The 18,502-nt window shown below is 40.1% G+C and overlaps 1 protein-coding gene across 9 annotated transcripts in view; it reads right to left on the reverse strand.

Annotated features, from left to right (window-relative positions):
- Positions 1-18,502, reverse strand: part of IPCEF1 (interaction protein for cytohesin exchange factors 1) — an 87,545-nt gene that overhangs the window by 34,528 nt on the left and 34,515 nt on the right. For 7 of the 9 annotated variants that reach the window (XM_038130488.1, XM_038130489.1, XM_038130486.1 and 4 more), the window contains exons 2-4: positions 9,237-9,287; positions 3,542-3,578; positions 2,705-2,874 (exon numbers count right to left, since the gene is read on the reverse strand). In XM_038130488.1, coding sequence (XP_037986416.1) covers positions 2,705-2,874; positions 3,542-3,578; positions 9,237-9,260 — 231 coding nt within the window. In that variant the 5' untranslated portion in view covers positions 9,261-9,287. The other 2 variants (XM_038130492.1, XM_038130491.1) reach the window with 2 other exon arrangements.

Raw genomic sequence — 18,502 nt, forward strand, 5'->3', positions numbered from 1 at the left:
GAAAAAAAGGTCCAGCACCCTGTTGCTATGCTACAGTTGCCAGTGTCTGGTTTTCACACAGCCACAAACAAGCTCAAGCTCAAGCCACAAACAAACCAAGCTCATTTCTCACCAGAGCCAAACTGGTCAAGCAGAGCTACAGGCAACCAGTGCGCCCCAGTCCTTTTGACATCAGCCTCACTCTTTCATCACCACCTTTGGCATCAGCCCCTGTAAAAGGGCCGGTCACAGGAAGCCTCAGGCACGTGAGAAGCAGGACTCCTGTTTCAACAGAACTTGAGACTGTCATCTTGTACACCCCCTTGGGACTAAGGATTAACTTTTCTGAAGACAGTGGAAGTGCCAGCAGACCTAATGTCAGAGACCTGTCAAACAAGCAAGTGAATGTGTCACTGCTATTTCTCTTTCATCAATCTAGAAGTGAGAATATCTGGGTCTAATTGACCCCACATGCAACTCTGAGCATGCCTCTGGTCTCAAGAATTCAAGAGAGCAGGCCTTAGCAAAGAACACCTCCCCTCCTTCCTTTCCAGACCCCACAGTTACTGACCTTCTGCAAACACTGGTTGAATCTATAATTAAATAGAGGCTGCACTTTAAGCTGCCCAAAGAAACCTTTAACATAAAATAGTGTGTGAGAGTCGACAGAAGTTGAAAGCAAAGAGGTGCTACCAGCTAGCATGCTTAAAGCACAACTGTGATAGGTGAGAACTCAGGGCTGACACAAGACAACAGTATTTTGAAGCTACATTAGTTCTTCAGAGGAAATGAAGTAAACTGGAATGAGACTGACACTTATTTTTCAGCCTTGTTCTTTTAGGGGCAGTCAGTGGCAGTCAGGAAGTAGGCATGGGCTAAAAGGGTGAGTGCTGTCTAGGAGCACTGGAACCAGCATGATCATGGTTTCTCTGGATCTCAGGAGTGGAATTCAGTCAGGCCAGAACAAATGAAGGAAGTGGAGGAATTTACACCTCTCCCATCACTCTTCTCTTCCCAGAGGCAAACTTTTCCTAGTCCTGCCTTTTTTTTTCCTCTCATCTTGATAACTCCTTAACATTATTCCTTTCTGATATTTTCTGTGTCTAAAAAGTCATGTCAGCCAGCCAGTTCACCTTTCTCAAAACTGCTTGGCCAAAAGTATAACTACAAACAGATTTATAAAAGCCAATAAGGTTTTGCAAGGTATTAATGCTGCTTATTGGTATTACTGCCTTGCCATGTTTTTCAAGCAGAGATATTTTAAGCATAAAGAAAAAAGTGCCTTTTCAAAACTTTTTTTCCCCAATATTTCTATTTATTTTCTTTCTATTATGCATGTATTTGGCATAGTCTTGAAAGGAATCTCTATCAGGCTACCACAACATCCTAAAAAACAACAGCCCAAGACTAGCAGAGTTGCTTTCCTTTACCCGAAAAAGAAATAGTTAATATCATTTTGAAGTACCAGTCAAAGTTTTTATTTGGATTTTTAAAAAGAAAACAAAAAAATCTCTCTCACACACACACAAGCAAACAAACAGCCCAAAAAAACCACTAACACTATATTCACAACTGAAGGGAGAATGTGAGATAGTCTACATGAGTAAAGCTTTGTTTAGATTATGAGGATTTTTTAATGGCTTAAACCATTGGGGTTTTTTCCCTGAAACAGTTAGCAAAACTTTTGATGGGGGTGACTGCAGTGGAAATAAACAAGTGGAAATCATCCAGATTGCGTTTGATATTTTTTTTTAATGCTCTAAGAATTAATAAGTGTTCCTTTAATCTTTCTTTCTTTGCTGTGCCTGTGACATGCTGATTTCCAGTGCAGCTGCTTTGCATTCAAGGAACCTCATGCCCATCCACAATTCGACACTGAAGCTGCTGAGTTTCAAACTATTTTTTTGCTGGCATACCCTAATTCTCTTCACACCCTAATTCTTAGCTCTGTCACTCCATCATTTGAATGTGGTGAGAGCTTTTTAGTGGTAGCAGTGCCAGACAGCAAAGTGAAGGGAATAACTATATATGAATCTTCCTAGGATGGGCAAGACACCCTCTCTGTCCAATCAAAGAAGCCCAGAGTAAAGCCATATGCCCTCTACTATAGAAAAGAAAAGAAAAGAAAAGAAAAGAAAAGAAAAGAAAAGAAAAGAAAAGAAAAGAAAAGAAAAGAAAAGAAAAGAAAAGAAAAGAAAAGAAAAGAAAAGAAAAGAAAAGAAAAGAAGGAGAAAAAAAATTTAAATAGGAAAAATAATAGAAGAAAAAAGAGAAAGAAACCAAGAAGACAAACGGAATAATCTCAGTGTGGAAGGGGATGGAAAGAGAAATAGGAGAGACATTTCTGAAAATGAAATTATTAAGAAGCGAAGAAGCATTCCTGTTTTGAGTTTTGACAAGTGTTTGCAAGTTGTCTATATCCGGGAAAACATTTCTCAAATTCAAATGCCACCAGAGCCTTTAAAGAATAGCTCTTTACAAGGCAAAACAGACAGCAAGTTAACATTTCACAAGTACCTGCTGAACTACAAAACACATAGTTTTCTGCATATTTCAAATTCATACAAACACTTCCCAGATCACAGGAAGTGTCAGGGCTGAGAAATAAACCCAGTTATTTGTACTCCTCCAAGGTGCACCTAAATTGTGACCCCAGGTTCCCCTCTCTCAGTCCCAGCAGATGCTGTTTGTATGGCACCCGGAGCTGCCTGTACACTGTACTCACCAGCTGACTGCTGTACCAATACAGAGACGACTCCTTTAGCACACACCAGAACTTTTTCCATTTGTTGCCAATGAAAGCTCCTTTTTCCTTCTTTTTGTAGAGCCATCCTTGGCAATCGGCTTGCCCCAGCTCTTTGCACGATATCCTCCGTCGGCTCATTATAAAGAACCCTGTGCCATTAAAAATACAGTGTTGTGCTTGCTTAAAACTGCATTACCAGGAAAGATGTTGCTGCCAATTAAGGATATCATCCTTACTTAGGAACCTCAGCAAGTCATCCAAGCATATCTTAAAATATACTTAGAAGTAATTCAGTTTTATAATGGCTGTGACAGTCACACACATTCGTTTGAAAGGCTTGCTGATGTTCAGAAATTAAACAGTAAGCTATAGATAATGCAGATACTAATTAATGCTAAGATAACCATACATGAGTTTTTGTAAATTAAAAATACAGCCTTTGATCCTTTTAAGAGAAGCATGCATATATTTTCCCTCACACAGCTGCACTGAAAAGGATACATCTATTTAAGTCAGCTAGAGAAAACTATTATGCCAAGTACATGAAAACCACTAGTGTGGATGTCTGTGCAGGCAGCAGATTCTACCTCACTGATTTCCAGCTTTGATTCAATTAACATACCACAAGGATTTAGTCCAAAGGAACAGCCCGTTGTCATTTTTCTCAGAATCGGTGTAAGAATCAGTGGAGTTAAAAAGCAGCTTTTCACCAGATGAGTAGCAGTACAAAATCCTCACCCTCCCAAGAATAAGACATACTTAGAAAATAACAAAAGAGGAATCCAGGAGAGAAAAGAAAAAACAATCTCTCATTACCTTGACTTTTCTTTTTTGCCTTCTGACGCAAAGGAACCTGTAAGAAATGCAGGAAGGAAAGAAAAGAGGAAATTTCAGATTGTGTTGCAACATTTGTGTAGAAAGGGGAGGGGGAAGCCAGAGAAGGACGTGGTGGTGATGCTGGTGGTATATGCAGGATGGAAACACATAACCCACTCGCTGCTGAAGGGACGTTAGCAGCTGAAGCAAGAAACGTGTTAATTAAAATTGATGTATATCTAGTTGAGCAAGAGCAAACACAACCCTATTACACATGTCTATCTACTACTGCTTCCTGTTTCACATGCACAGACAGCTTCTACTTTGTTGTGTTTGCCCGAATTGTGTTCTGTGTTTTGAAGTTAAAAAATAGAAGTTAAAACTCCAGCATTTTAACGCTTCATTAGGCTCCATAAGGAGGACTTACAAACATGGGGTGATTAAAATACATGCTAGGTGACTGATAGTCATTTAGCTCATCCTGAAAAAGAAAATAAATTGATCTTCACCTTTGCTTTTTTTATTTAATGCAGAACATGTATTTTTCCCTATTAAATAGTTTCATAATATTTTTAAGGGAAAAAAAATCACACAAAATATATGGAAATTTTATCACTGCAAAAATAACAGAACTGAATTTATTTATGCATTTGCAGTCTACATATTTAATCCTGCATAAACACATAGAAAATGAAACTAAAAGAGAAGACCACAGAACAAAAAAAGGAGGTAATTGAAAATGGAAGGTATGGCTTTTAGAGTAAATTCTCCCCAGACAGACTGGCTGGTTATGTGATTGCGGACAAAGTACTTGACTTCTTTTTGCCCCAACCTTGCCTTCTCTAGCGTGGGAACTAAAGCATTCACTTTTTTTCTATTTTTAGGAAGGGTTTGAAGCCCCCAGATGACAAATGCAGCATAAAGTGACGTATGATTTAATATGCTGGCCACAATGTTGCTATGCAAAGCCGCTAGCTACCTGATCCGCTGCAGAGCTACGCTACGAACATCCCTAATGTAGCCCCTCCGCCTCGCCAGACAGCTTCTTAGGAAAACAAAACCCCAAATCATATCCCATTTAAAAATTTGATGGCTCTTCTCACAGGCAAATTAAAAGTGAGTAAAGCTAGACCATCTGCAAGTTGATAGAAGGGCCCACTGTCATCAGTATTTACAAGAGCGACAACTTTCTGAAGCAGGGATCTCTGCAGCGTGTACCACAGAGCACAGAGCCGTGTCTCGCAGTCCTGTGCTTATCTGGTGCCTGTTTGACATGACCTGAACAACACTTTTGAGGGAGGCTTTACCAGGCAAGAATAATCCCAGACTCCTGCCTAATCACTGAGTATTCTTTTTTCCTTTTTCCCTTATTGTGTTTTTGTTTTTTTATTATTCTACCACTGCCTCGCTCTCTCAGACTATTCTCCATGACAACACACAAAGAAAAGCAATAAGAAAACACATCAGCTCTATTAGAAATTCTGCTATTTCCCCATCCTTTTCATGTCTTCATTCCAAAGAAACTTACGCCCTATTTAGGACACATGGAAATAATGTACAGCCTCAGGGAATCAATGGGTCACACAAACGAATTGCTTTCCTTCAGAGCTATCCAAAATGATATGAAGAAAAACAAATATGAGCCAGGTCTCCTGGCCCAAAAACTATGTAGTAAAGCAACATCACATCTTTGCCATGGCACTATATTGGGGTCTTTTAATCTCTAACCAATGTAAAGTCATAAAAAAGAAGCGCAATACTGAGACAGGATGTGGCTCTCTCTACACAACTGAGGAGGAAGTAATCTTTCCACTTACCTTGTTGATGATCTAAAAAAAAATAGCACGGTCTATTGTTCATGTGTCAGGAAAGAGCTAATACCCATGTTATATAAGACATCCTTTTGGGTCCCACTTTATATCAGACTGAGGCAAAAACAGATCACCTAGTAACAGCCTGGGCTAGCTAAAATAATTTACAAATTTATGTGTATTATTCTGCAGCAATTATGGTATGCTGCTTCAAGTTGACAGGGGTGATGAACCAACCTTCTTTTCTTCATATATTGTGGGAGGAGCTGGGAAATTAATGGTGGAAAGAAGAGCAGTTTCTTCACAGCCAGACCTGTATTTAGTCTGCCTGGAAAAAATCAGTGGTAAATCTCTAACAAAATAACTGATTAATTAAATTTTTTAAAAATTAAGATACATTTCTCATTATCTTTCCAAGTATTCCTGAAAATTGAGGTAAATTTTCAACAAATTAGCACTAAGCCTGGAATTCTGCAACTTCTGGTTGTGTTTTAGTGCTGTTCAGAAACCCAGCTTCATCCTATAAAAAAATATGTGTTCTGCTCCACACAAGAGAAACCTCTTATCCCCAAATGCAGCAATAAAATGCAGCATGATTCACAAAATTGCCTTCTCAAATTTTGTTGATCTATAAACAAATAAAAACAGCCTCTTTCTCCAAAGCACAGTGTTTGGAGTCAGATAGATACTTTATGAAATAAACAAACAGTTTTCAGTAAAACAGTTTTCATCTCAAACCAATAGAAAACTTATATTTAAATGAATCTACCACAAAATTCATTAAATGCCTCACCAGCACAGTTTGGATTCAATTTTCCATGAGAATACAACACATTAGCAAGTCTCCAGTGGCAAACCTTTTTTCAAGAAGTGAATTAAAGTTTCCTTCACTGAAAACTCTTTTATAAAAAGAAAACTTTTTATAAAAAAAAATAATCTTTATATCAGTGGACTTGGGTGAACACTGATTAAGAGATACTCTTAAGTTTCACTCTTCTAGAGATTCTTACCAGTGCAGAGCAAAGAGAAAACTGTGGAAGGCAGAATTGTTACCGATAAAACACAGGGTATAGCAGCAATTTCAGATGTGCATGTACTATAACTAGCAGACATAGTCAGTGGAACAATCTGAAACTAAACCAAATGTCATGATTTTGCTTTTAATAATGGTGGATATTTTCTCACAATTTTCAATTTCCTAATGGGAAGAGATTTATTTGTTTATCACAGGTTCAACTGAAAAACAAGCCAAGAACCTCAGATGTATTTCTATTTCTTCTTACCAAGAGAAACCTGAGAGCAATAGCTCTCAAAAAGCTCTGGGATAACTGCAAAACATACACTTTTGTGCAAGACTGGCAATAAAGAGTAGGTTTTAATTATTTTGGTATTCATTGGTTTGCTAAGGACTGAACAGCATGGGCTAGTGATCCTGCAGAACTACACAGACTTCAAACTTGCTATCTATAACTCCTGCACTTGGCAAACACACCATGAGTGAGTTGCAAAGGAACCTGTACAACTGTGCATTGTTCATAGCCACTTCCATGCCAGGCAGGCTCCAGTGATGAGTAAAAACGTGTGAGAGAAGTGACAACTTCAGCAGAAGCTTCTGTCAGTTCAGATGTCCTTTTTTTCCACAGAGTAACAGTATGATTAACACTGAAGGAACTTCAGGAGGTCATCTAAGTTCACTCTCCACCTGAAACTGGTTTTCCAGGACCGTTTCCAGATGGCTTTTGCATTTCACCAAGCACAGAGACATCCCAGTCTCTCTGGGCAACCTGTGACAGTGCCCAGTCATCCTCACAATAAAAAACGTTTCCTGATGTTCAGAGGGAACCTCCTGTGTTTTAGTTTGTGTGCATCACGTCTAGTCCTGTCATTGGGCACTGCTGAAAAGAATCAGAGAATTGTTAAGGTTGGAAAAGACCTTTAAAATCATCAAGTCCAACCATCAACTTAGCACCACCACCATGTTGGCCATTGAACCATGACCTCTTCTTTGCATCCTCCCTGCAAAGAAGAGGTCCCTCCCTTTGCATCCTCCCTATTTATGCACATGGGTAAGAGCCCTCCTAAGCCTGTTTTCCAAGCTAAAAAGTCCCAGTTCACGTAGTCTTTCCTCATATCTTAGATGCTACAGTCCCTTCATTATTCTTCAGGCCCTTCATTGGGGCTCTTCATGTGTCTCTTATATTGAGAAGTCATTCCAGTGGTGGCCTCAGCAGCGCTGAATAAATTATGACCTCCCTTGACCTGCTGGCAATACTTTGTCTGAGGTAGCCAAAGATACCATTTACCTTCTTTGCAGCATGGGCACATTGTTGGCTCATGATGTCCACCAAGGTTCCCAGGTCCTTCTCCGCAAAGCTACTTTCCAGCTCTACGGCCCCCAGCACATACTGATTTCCCCTAGCAGTATCATTTGTGCTCAAAAGGAATATCAACAGGGGATAGAAGTCAGAGGGCTGGACAGGCTTTGGCAGTCTCTGCACAACATCCTGGATCCTGGCCCCTCCCAGGCAGCAAACATCTCTGGATGGTTGGTCAGGCCTACAGATGGGTCCTTTGTCCCTTGCAGCAGGGAGTCACACAGTGCAGGGTCTCACCTTTTCTTCCAGCATGGTTTACACTCAAGTGAACCACGCCCTTTGCTATGGGACACATCTGGCTCCTCTTCAATTATGAGGGCAGTCAATCTGTTCTTAGATGAGGTAGGAGCTTCCTCTTGATACAAGAAGTCATCAACTTCCATCTTTCCAATTCTCCAGAGGTTTTGCTTACTTTGATAGAGGACATAGACACTGCCTGCTTCTCCATTGCAGGTGGAGACTGGTTGTCTTCACGCTGCTGTGTCTCAGAGAAGAGTCTGTCTCTCTCCCTTCCACTTTCTCTAATGCTGCACAGTTTGCACACTTCCTCCCAAACTTCCTCCACTTCCCAGCACAGCTCCTCCAAGATGGCCTGCAGGGCCAAGAGACATCGTTCTTGGCCTCAGGGAAAGGTTCCCGACACCCACTGAAGTCTGGGACTTGGAGAGCTGCAGCCACCCCGTGTGGAAACTTCTGCCCTAGCTGCTGTTCCTAGCAGGGACAGCTGTTCTACACGTTCTGGGGACACTGCCGTGCTACCACCATGTCTGAGACTGCTACAGCCCCACAGTTCAATGGAGGCCCTCTTATTTCACTCATTCTTCACACCCAGCTGCACAACCTGGTAGCTCTGTTGGCTGCTCTCAGGGCAGATCCAAACACCACTTAAAGGACTCCTGACCCTTCCTAGTCAGAGAGACCTGCATCAGAGGCTCCAGGAGTCCTGGGTCAGGGGCAGCCTGCAAACTCTCCAGGAATAAAAATGGGGTAATATAGGTATATGAGGCTGTTTCAGGGGAAAGAAAAAAAAAGTCTACATGGAAAAGCAGGTGCATTGGGCTAATACTAAAAGACAGGCTTCATGTCTCATGAAGTTTTACTCACAATGCGTGAGTCTGAGAAGGCACCAAAGGCAGCTATGATCAATGGATACATTCTATAGAGCTGCATTTTCTTTAAGCTTTCCAAGGTTTAGACTGTGCAGCTAAGAAAAACCTTTGCTAAGCTCATGTATCTTAGGTTACAGTTCTGTCATCCATTGAGGGATAGGATTTGGAAGTGAAGGCACTGCTAGCAGCAGGCATGTGAAGTAGATTTCATTTTATCCTTATAGCAGAACTGGGGCAACCTCTCCGCTTGAGCTGGCCCATAAGAAAGATCCTGTTTGGATACTGATGCTGTTGTGCATCATTTATGCTGTTCATGGTCTTTGTGACTACAAGGATATAATCCCAACATACGACCTCTTCAGATGATCAATAGCGCTGTCATAGCTTCAAGTATACTTACAAGAACGTTGCCATCAGCTTCCATGAATGGTTTCAAAGCTCAATGGAAAAGCTGTTAAAAGAGAAAATTTCGTGTACTTAAGCTCTGTATTGTATTTTTATATAACATAAATCTTGGCAGTAGAGTAAAAAAATGCTTTCAAACATTTTGTCTTTCTAACTCTACCCTCTGACATCTCCCAACCCCTAAAAAAATTTCCAAAGACAATCCTGTGTTGTGTGAACTGATTTTACTGATTTAAAAATCAACAAGCAGTAAGTAACATTAACTCAAAAGTATCCAAGCTTATTTTTATGAAATAAACAGAACAAAGTGCATGGATTTGGCCAGAGGGTTGCTTTTTGCTTGGTTGTGATAGGTTTTGGAGTTGGGTGGGAATGGAGGTTTTTGGGGTTTTAGGAGGAAATGCAAGAGAGAGAACAAATAAATAAAATTGGGAGTGGATTTTTTGGTTCATCTTGGTCTTTAGTCTGAAAGAAGTCTATAGGACTTGGATTCCTGCTTTGGTAAAGCAATTCCCAGCATTTTCTGCGAATTAAAATTAAGTAACCTTCTGGTTCTCCTGAATGGGATGAGACCTCATACTGGACTACCCATTTTATAGTGGGTTGAGATTTTCCTTTCTGGAGACCAAAATCTGTGCAGTCCAACAGAAGACACTGGACTCTGTTTTCCAAAGACACGAGGTCAGTAGGTATTCATTTAGGTGGCAGATGAGGTGATTTCATTTGGTTAATACAAGCACTTGTCAGCTCCCTGTGTGATTTTCCTTTGGTTGGTAGAATGGGCAGATGATGAATTGGTGCAGTACAAGATGAATGAAAGAATACCTATGTTTTGGTGCCAGCAAAGTTCCTATAAAACTCACCCCTCTGCATGTGAAAGAATCATGGAGGAAAAACGGAGACAATACAAAACTCTACTGAAGCAAGCAATAAAGGATTTCCAGAAATAGAGCCACACTTCAGAAGAATTTCTAACAAGAACATTTTCCTGTTACTAGAACCAGTTATCTAAGATGTGTGCCACTCCTCATACATAATATTTGTCTTAGTTTGAAAATAAAATCTTAAAAAAGAAAATAAAAACCCACCTACTGGCTTCCAGCAATTTCAAACCAAAAATAGAAAGGCAAACAGATACATATTTTTCTGGCTGCTAGCCATTTCTGTTCAAAAGTAGAAAGAAGCACTTTCTATAAGTAGCTCAAGTTAAAGTAATATCATGATGAGGAAAGATGTTATGGCCAATAATTTCAAGGATGTTTAGAAATCATAGCTAGTACAAACAAGCAGAGGAAACACCTTGAGTTATACAAGTAAAATAACATTGAGCCTCAAATACAGAGCAAGAAAGAAAGGGAATAACAGACCATATCACAGTAATTATTGTGATGAGGCCTTTTTCCTGTCATTTCTTAATTTCATGTGTGCCTTGGGTTTGGGGAGGAACTGCACAGCTTTGAATCACACAGTACCAGGAGCAAGGGGAGAAGCATTAGTTAACCGGCAAGGCAGTGTTTCCTCCTGTGTGCTTTGTGCCAAAGAACTTGAAATGCATTTCACCTAACCCTTCTCCGTGACATTAACTCAAACATTTGTCAAGTTTCCAGAAACTGGACAAGCAGTTTTGAGCCAGCACCCAGTGTTCAAAAGCAGCATTGACTTCTGTACCATTCTAGTTAAAGAATATAATTTATTGTTCCCTGTGTAATGAAAGATACTTTAAAAAATCACACAGTCATTGCAGAAATAACTCTTAGACATTTAACCTGAGTTTGTTTCTCCTAAGAAAATCCAACCTGAGTGAGATTAGTTCCTCTGTGAAAAGGCATAAGGATTTTTATATCCACTCAAGTGTACTCAACTGTTTCAAAACTAACATTTCAGAAGGGCATAACCTGCTTATCTCTGCACTAGAGCAAAAGAAGGGATTCTTTTCAATTTTGTGCAGGTTTACTGTGGGAAAACTATCCTTTCTAAACAGTCAGGTGAAATAGGAGAAGGAGCTGGATAAATGTGGCCACTCAAATACAGCCGATCCACCTTACTGGATGGCCCAGCATGACTCTGCAGGGGCTGTCTCTGGGAACCACAGCCCCCTGCCCCTTGATAAACCCCTCACACAAGCTGCAGCTGGGATCTCGTGATGGGCAGTGCCCTCACTTTTCCCTCAGTGAGCTGGTAGTGGTCACAGGGGTGTGCTCAGGGCTGGCAGCTTGGCCAACAGAAAGACTTCCCAGGCCACAAAAGCTACACCTGAGCTCAGGAGTGGCTACAGCAGGAGAAGACTCAGCCCATTGCACAGCACTCACAGTGCTGCTTTGCAGCCTGAAGACCTGTGTGTATCCTTGTCCTGAATGGAATGGAATTTGAAGAGGGATGTTACCCCAAAAGGTGTGTGTGGGATTCTAGCCCTCTTCCCAAAACTCTCCACTTGCAACAAGATAAATTCTAGGAAGAGAAGGAGAGGAAAACCCTCCAACCTATGGATTAAGGTACCCACATGGAAGATTGCAGTCTGCTGTAATGGATGCTCAATTTGCTAAAATTAAAATGTGGAATAAATCAAAGAGAGAAAATAAAACATAGTAAACCCTTTCCCACTTCAGATGGCTTCAGAAACAGCAAAACAAACTTGAATCTCTCATTTTCTGGAGGCTAAACTGCAATGGATGTACTCAATAAAAGCAAAGGGGATGGATCTATATTATCAGTTTGTAAACCATATCTATATTTCTTTGGCTTTTGTAGGAGTTATCTCAACCACTTGATTTTATTTCAGTCTGAATTGAATACAATGTCAAATGTGGTTTCAGTTAAAAGATTTCCAAGTCAAGTTCTTGAGGGCTTTTTAAATTTTGATTTAACAACTGAACATTAAGTATCAGTGTGCATAGTTTTATTAGTCTCACTTTATCCTAGCTTTTTCAAGAAGAGTAATAAGCAAGTAGGTATGTGAGCAATAAGCTGATGCAACAAACATGGAAATGTGACAGGTGTCTTATCAGAAATATCTTGCAATAATAGAGGTAGTCAATTTGACTCATCATCTCTCCTAAAATATATAGAAATATCTATAAAGATCAAATTTAATTTGAAAGGGTGGGAAAAAGGAAAAAAAAGAGAACACTGAGGCTCCAATGACTTAATTGCAAAAATCAATCTTAATTCATTAGCAATATTCCTCTTGGGAAAATCAAAATCCACAAGGCCTTATGCTGTATCTTGCCAATTACAAGCTACAGTGAGTATGTCAATCTGCAATGATGAGGGCATAGGCCTGCCAGACATGCCTTCCAGGCATCTCTCAGATGACATTCAGAGTGGACATATGCCTTCCTGCTTCTGAGCAAAACATTTGATATATGCAACATGACTCAGACTATTTGTGTCACAGAAGCACCCAAAATGTGCATAGCTAAGCTCCTGTTCAGATGGCATTGACACAGACTACTCCAAAAGAAAATTTCTGGTTTACCAAGCACCAAGCCAAGGCTGTGGACAACCTGGAAAATAAGCTCTGAGCCTTCTGTTTACATTTCTCACACTGGTCACCAGCTTTAACCCCTGTGCTTGTTTTCTCTTTGTCTGGCTGCCTGCAACAATCTGTGCTTCAATGGGCAATGAATTGACAGGGGATATGAAACTAGTGAGAGTGCTACAAAGTTCCCCCCCCAAAAATCAATGATTACTTAATCACATATTTCACCAGACATTAGGAATAACATTGCCCCAATTTACAGCAGCGCTTGAAGCACTGTCCTGTGGCAAGGAGACAGCCTTACATAATAGTCCTAATTATCACCTTACCTCTGACTGGGGTTCTTGCAACAATGCAGGGGGAAAATTATCACAGTGATTGCAAGCTCTTAATTGTCCTTAGGCTTACTAGAGATCAATTTAATCTGACAGAACCTTACCATTAACCACTAATTAGTCAGCCCTAGTCAGGTACTTAACTGGTTAATCAGCTATCTAAATTGACTGTCTGACTTGTACAAGGAGTTTCTTGGCCTGCAGATTTTCTCTCACATACAGGCTCACCAGAGAAGATGGATATTAAGGTGGTACTAAGCCTCAGGGCAATGACAAATAGACACTAAGGTAATTTTCACAAAAGTTCATGGACCCATTCCCATCTTTGATAAGGTTGCCCCATCTACTTTTCATCCCCATGACCTTGTGTTTCTAATTGCAGATGAAACTACAGATTCACTATTGGCATCAGAAAGAGCAAGTCCATGAAAATATAGTCAGAAGACATAATTTTTAGAGTATACATTCAGCTTTGGCCAATGGATAGCTTTAACTTTTTGAATAAGCATTACATTTTGAAAAGACCAAAGGGCTGTTTTCACATAGCAGCAAGAAACTGCATCTTTTTGTATCTAATATAATTATATTTTATAATACCATTGGTTACAACATTGTTTTCAAATGCATTTGGAATTACTCCATCCCCTCATGTGAAAGCAATTCAGAAAGATGACTTCTGACTCTATTTGGGAGAAGGCCAGGAAAAACTGGAACAAAGTTCACTGCTCCCGTGTTGGAGACAGAAAGGGTCTGGAGCCATCGCCCTGCTTGGATCATGGCCAGGTCCTGTCAGCCCAGCTGGGAAGCCCAAGGGCAGCAGGTTATATGTGCTGACAGCTCTGAGCAAGCAGTTGCAGGAGCCAGTGCTCTCTGCCTTCAGGAGAAGAGGGGCGGGAAAGAAAGAGGAAGTTCAGCAAAAGGAAGATGCACTCCAGCTACCTCTATGGCCTTACAGACTAAAATGAGAAAACAAAATGGCATGTTTAATGAAGTGTGTTTGCCCCACATTCCTTGTACTGTTGAACTAGTGCTGCTATGCTTGAAAGCCAAGGAAGAGTTTGCAGAAGCACTGAGTGCAATGCTTCAATTTCTACCGCTTCCTAGCTGGCTTTTTGTTTTTGCTGTGGCAGGCAATGAAAGCGGGCAGAGTTAAGTTCTTTGCAAAACTGGATGAGGAGTTAGTGCACTGAAAGGGTAAGGAAACACTCCAGGGATAAAGAAGCACCTCCCTGATGCTCTGCTTTCCTCCAAAGATGCAGAAGGCTTTCTTTTCCCCTTCCTCCCTTCTGTGTTTCATCTTCTGGACTAGAAGTCTAATGCAGACGATGAAACACAGAAGGGAGGAAGGGGAAAAAAGTAAAAAGCCTATAGACCCTCCTGAGACAACAATTTAAGGGGTTTCTCTCAAAGCAAGTCCCTTGTGAAAAGATACAGATGAGGAGAGAGGAACCATCATGCCCTCCTCTATTTTTTCTGATCAGCTGTTCAGCAAAGACAGTTTTGAGGGAACACTGCAAGGTCCAGTACATAAAGAGAGAACGAGGGCATGGTTCACCCTAGCACAGAGGTACGGAACTGCTGCTCTACTTGCAAATTTGGATTATTGCAGTGACAAGAACCTGAGACATCCTCACTGGAAGGCAGTTCTGAATAACCTTTGCTGTCATGGCATTACAGGAGGTTTATACATCCAATGGAAGGTAAAAGTTGTAGGAGCATGCTTTCAACTCCTGCATTTGAGAACAAGAGGACAGAAAAAATTGTTACTCTCTGCACTCGCTGAAGAATAGAGGTAAGTATTTTCTTCTGCCAAGGAAATATTCATTGTATCAACAGCACTATACAAAAGGCCAGCAGTCACACTTCCAGGGAAATCTCAAGAGAACAGATTTTTAAAATCAAAGCAAAATCATTATGTTGATGATTATGAAGATGAAATAGGTAAGAAATATCTGGGGGACTTGTTGCTTCTTCCACCAAAGAATTCTACTCCACATTCATAAAGTTCATAAAGAATCCTGTCTGGTTCTTCATTAAGAGATCAGGAGCAATGAAGAGTTTATCTTCCTCTCACACATCAGAGCACAGCAAATACATGTGCTGCACTCAAACATCACCTCTGCAATAAGGCAATCCCTGTGGGGAGAGGCAGAGCAAGGATGAACTGCCCTGGCAAGTTTCACCAAAGGAGGGTGGAACTGCTTCTGCTCACAATGTCATCTGCTGAGCCATAGAGATTTGCAAGTGGCTCCTTCTTCCTGTGGCTGAAAGGCATTTCCCTAGGAATAAGAGAATGGAGAAAACTGGACTGCTGACATCACAGCTTCTCCAGAGAAATTTAGCCAGAACCCATTCCTCCATTCAACATCCACGTGCTAATATATAGCATAGGATTTCTCCAAGGTCTAGAACAGGCAGGCCAATGAGCTGGGCAGGCAACTGGGAGCAAAATGCTGTTCTCAGTATGTCTGAGTTAGACCAGATATGGACCACTGAGAGGTAGAAAAAATCATCTCTAGGATGAAAGCTCAAAGATATGATAAGAAGGTACTCATAGAAACACTTTTTCCCTGAAATCCAGTCTGATTATCAAGTCACTTGCCTGCTTCTAGACTGTTTCAGCAGTAGATGTATGTTTTTTTAAAACAGATTAATTCTCATCTTCAGTTTCTACTAGCCATATTTACTTTGACTTACATTTGCCATAAGCAAGAGAAAAAAGCCTCTTCACCACACAAAAAGAGCACAGTAACATCCTCTAGAATACAGACCCTCACCAGTGTGAAAAGGGAGTCTTGTCTAAGGTGGGTAACATAACAAGCTGGTTGGCCCTGAGAGCAGCAATGAAACTTTAAAAAAAAATCCCTATGACTGGTTGCAAATGATGGCTGCATGCAAATAATCACTGCAGTACTTTTCTTCAGCCTCCAGAGCCTGTAGGCATTCAGAATTTACTGATTCTTGTTTCTTAAACACCATAGCTTTTGCCAGAACATCTGCACAAAGAAATAAATCATTAGAGATAACTACTTGCTGCTCCTGCAAATGCATATCTGACTACATCAGACACTTGCTTGTTGAATCTTACAGAAATGAACACTTTTCTGTACTCTTTTCCTGTAGTGTTGCCCTCACTGTAGCAAAATCTGAAATGAAAACAGCGAGCCTTTTTCTAAAGGAGAAACCCATGAGTTAAAATTACTCACATGGAACTAAAAACGGAACATCTTTTTTCACAGAAAGAATTTCAAAGTTTTACCAGAATGTCTGGATTTTCTTTTATGTCATAATCTGTATTTCACCAAACTTTTGTACTTATGTTCCACCATCCTGTGGTTGCTCTCACAACAGTCTACACAAAGTTAATCTGTGCGTCATATTTTTCTTCCAAGGAGATACTTCCTGTCTTCTCTGGTTTTTTCCTAAAATGTTCCCAGCTCTTTACATTCTTTTATATTTAAAAGAGTGTATTTCAATATAGAGCACCTCCATTTTTTCATGATTCTTATTATACACGTATTTTGAAACTTTATAGAGGGAAAGAAAATAGTCAAAATAAATTCTTGACATCTCAGTCATAAAAAATAATAATCAAGACAATATAAAATTAGTATTATCACCTATTTGTACATCTCACAGTAATTGCAGCCTCAATATTTACTCTTTTTTCTATGATCCTCTTTAAATAAAATATTTTAATTTCTTACTTCAGTTTCTCCTCTCATTGGAAACAGAACCCCCATGGTAGTAAAAGTAATGAATGAGAGGTAAACACTTGAAGAAAAGCAACCCCATATTTGGTATTTCCCATTGCAGCAGAGCTCTAATTTATACCAATAACAATATGATTTCTAAAGTTCAGTAGGTTCTGATTGAAAATACTTGTTTTTCAAATTATATTACTGTCCTTAAATTTCAATTTTATAATTCATGGACAATTATGTAGTAACATAAAATTCATCCAAATTCATAAGAAGGTTGGCACAAGAAACCTACTTCTCATAAACTGGACATACTTTTGACCAACAGTCTGTGATTTATTGAGATTAATGAGGATTAAAAAAATGTAAGCTATTCCAGACCACTTCAGAGGACTCACTTTCAATACGCTTGTGTTGGTTTTTTCCCTAATGTTTGCCACTCCAGAATTTTAGCCCCAGTTCTCAGCAGGAAAAGAAGACCTGGCCACAGGGATAGGATGAAAGAATGGTGAAAATGTTGAACTCAAGGTAGCCAAGGCTGAAACTCCACAGAGTCAGGTCAGAAGGCTAAACAGCTGTTGAAACTGGATGTCAGTCAAGTTTCCAAGCACATTTCATAATGTGTTGCATGTGCAACAAATATGTTCCTACTTTGTCATGTCCTTAAAAGCAAAAGAAGAGGAAGCAGCAGCAGAGGAAAGCTGTGAACTCCAGCTCAGCACCCACTGTCCTTGCACATCCACAGGTAGCATTGTAGAACCCAAATATAATATCATCTGACATAGTATAAAGTTATATTTTGACCCAAAATTAGGGGCAACATATCTCCACACGCTGAGCAGCTGTTTCTGAAGCTGTACCAAGGTTTCCATCAGGAGAAAAACAGGCCAGAAGACTACCACCACCTGGAAGCCTATCTGATCAGAAATCACTGAAGTGGAGGAACTGGAAAAAGCCCTAAGGACTCAGCAATTAATCAGTACAAGACCAAGTCTTTCTGTGGGTTAGGAACCCAAGACCACAGTTAAATTGCTCTGATTCACTGTGATTCTAGGATTTTATCTTCACAATGCATCTTTGCATTTCATTTGTTCTTCATTTGGAAGTGAAGTATATGCCAGATACAGACAGCACATCCAGAACACAGAGAACTGCTGGAGGGTCTTGCTTACCCCTGCAATGGTGTGTACTACGTGGCAATTTAGAATACAGATTCAATCTTCATCTCAACATTGCTTCAAGTGTGCTGGTAGCACCTGGGCAAAACCCTCAAGACCCCAGGCAGAGATACAATACAAAAACCGCAACTGGAAAAAAAAATACAGTGAACTTAATTCCTAGTAAAAAAATAAAAAAAATAGTGATAATTTCTGGTTCTCCATTTCAGCTCTCTTCCCTTCCCTCCTAAAATTCCCTATTTTGCCCATATCTGTAGAGATGTTAAACAACCAATTTGGGAAATGCTGCATCTTACTAAATACAAACATCTTCACACTGTTGCTTTCTGAGAAAAATTGGCAATTTGGCGTCATCTTCTTTCTCCTTGCACTTTGTACGATCCACACAAGTCATTTAAAGACTCTATTAGAGGGAGCTGCAGAAAACTCAGACAATAAGCAAATTACTGTGTATTAGCTGAGACACATTAACTACGAAGGAGCTTTAAGGCAAACTGAATTGCCTAGCAGTTGTCTTTGCTTTAGATTAAGAGAAAATAAGCACAATTAATATGACTCAGCTGGTACAG

The sequence above is a fragment of the Motacilla alba genome, chromosome 3, assembly GCF_015832195.1.
Source record: "Motacilla alba alba isolate MOTALB_02 chromosome 3, Motacilla_alba_V1.0_pri, whole genome shotgun sequence".
Classification (NCBI taxonomy): domain Eukaryota; kingdom Metazoa; phylum Chordata; class Aves; order Passeriformes; family Motacillidae; genus Motacilla; species Motacilla alba.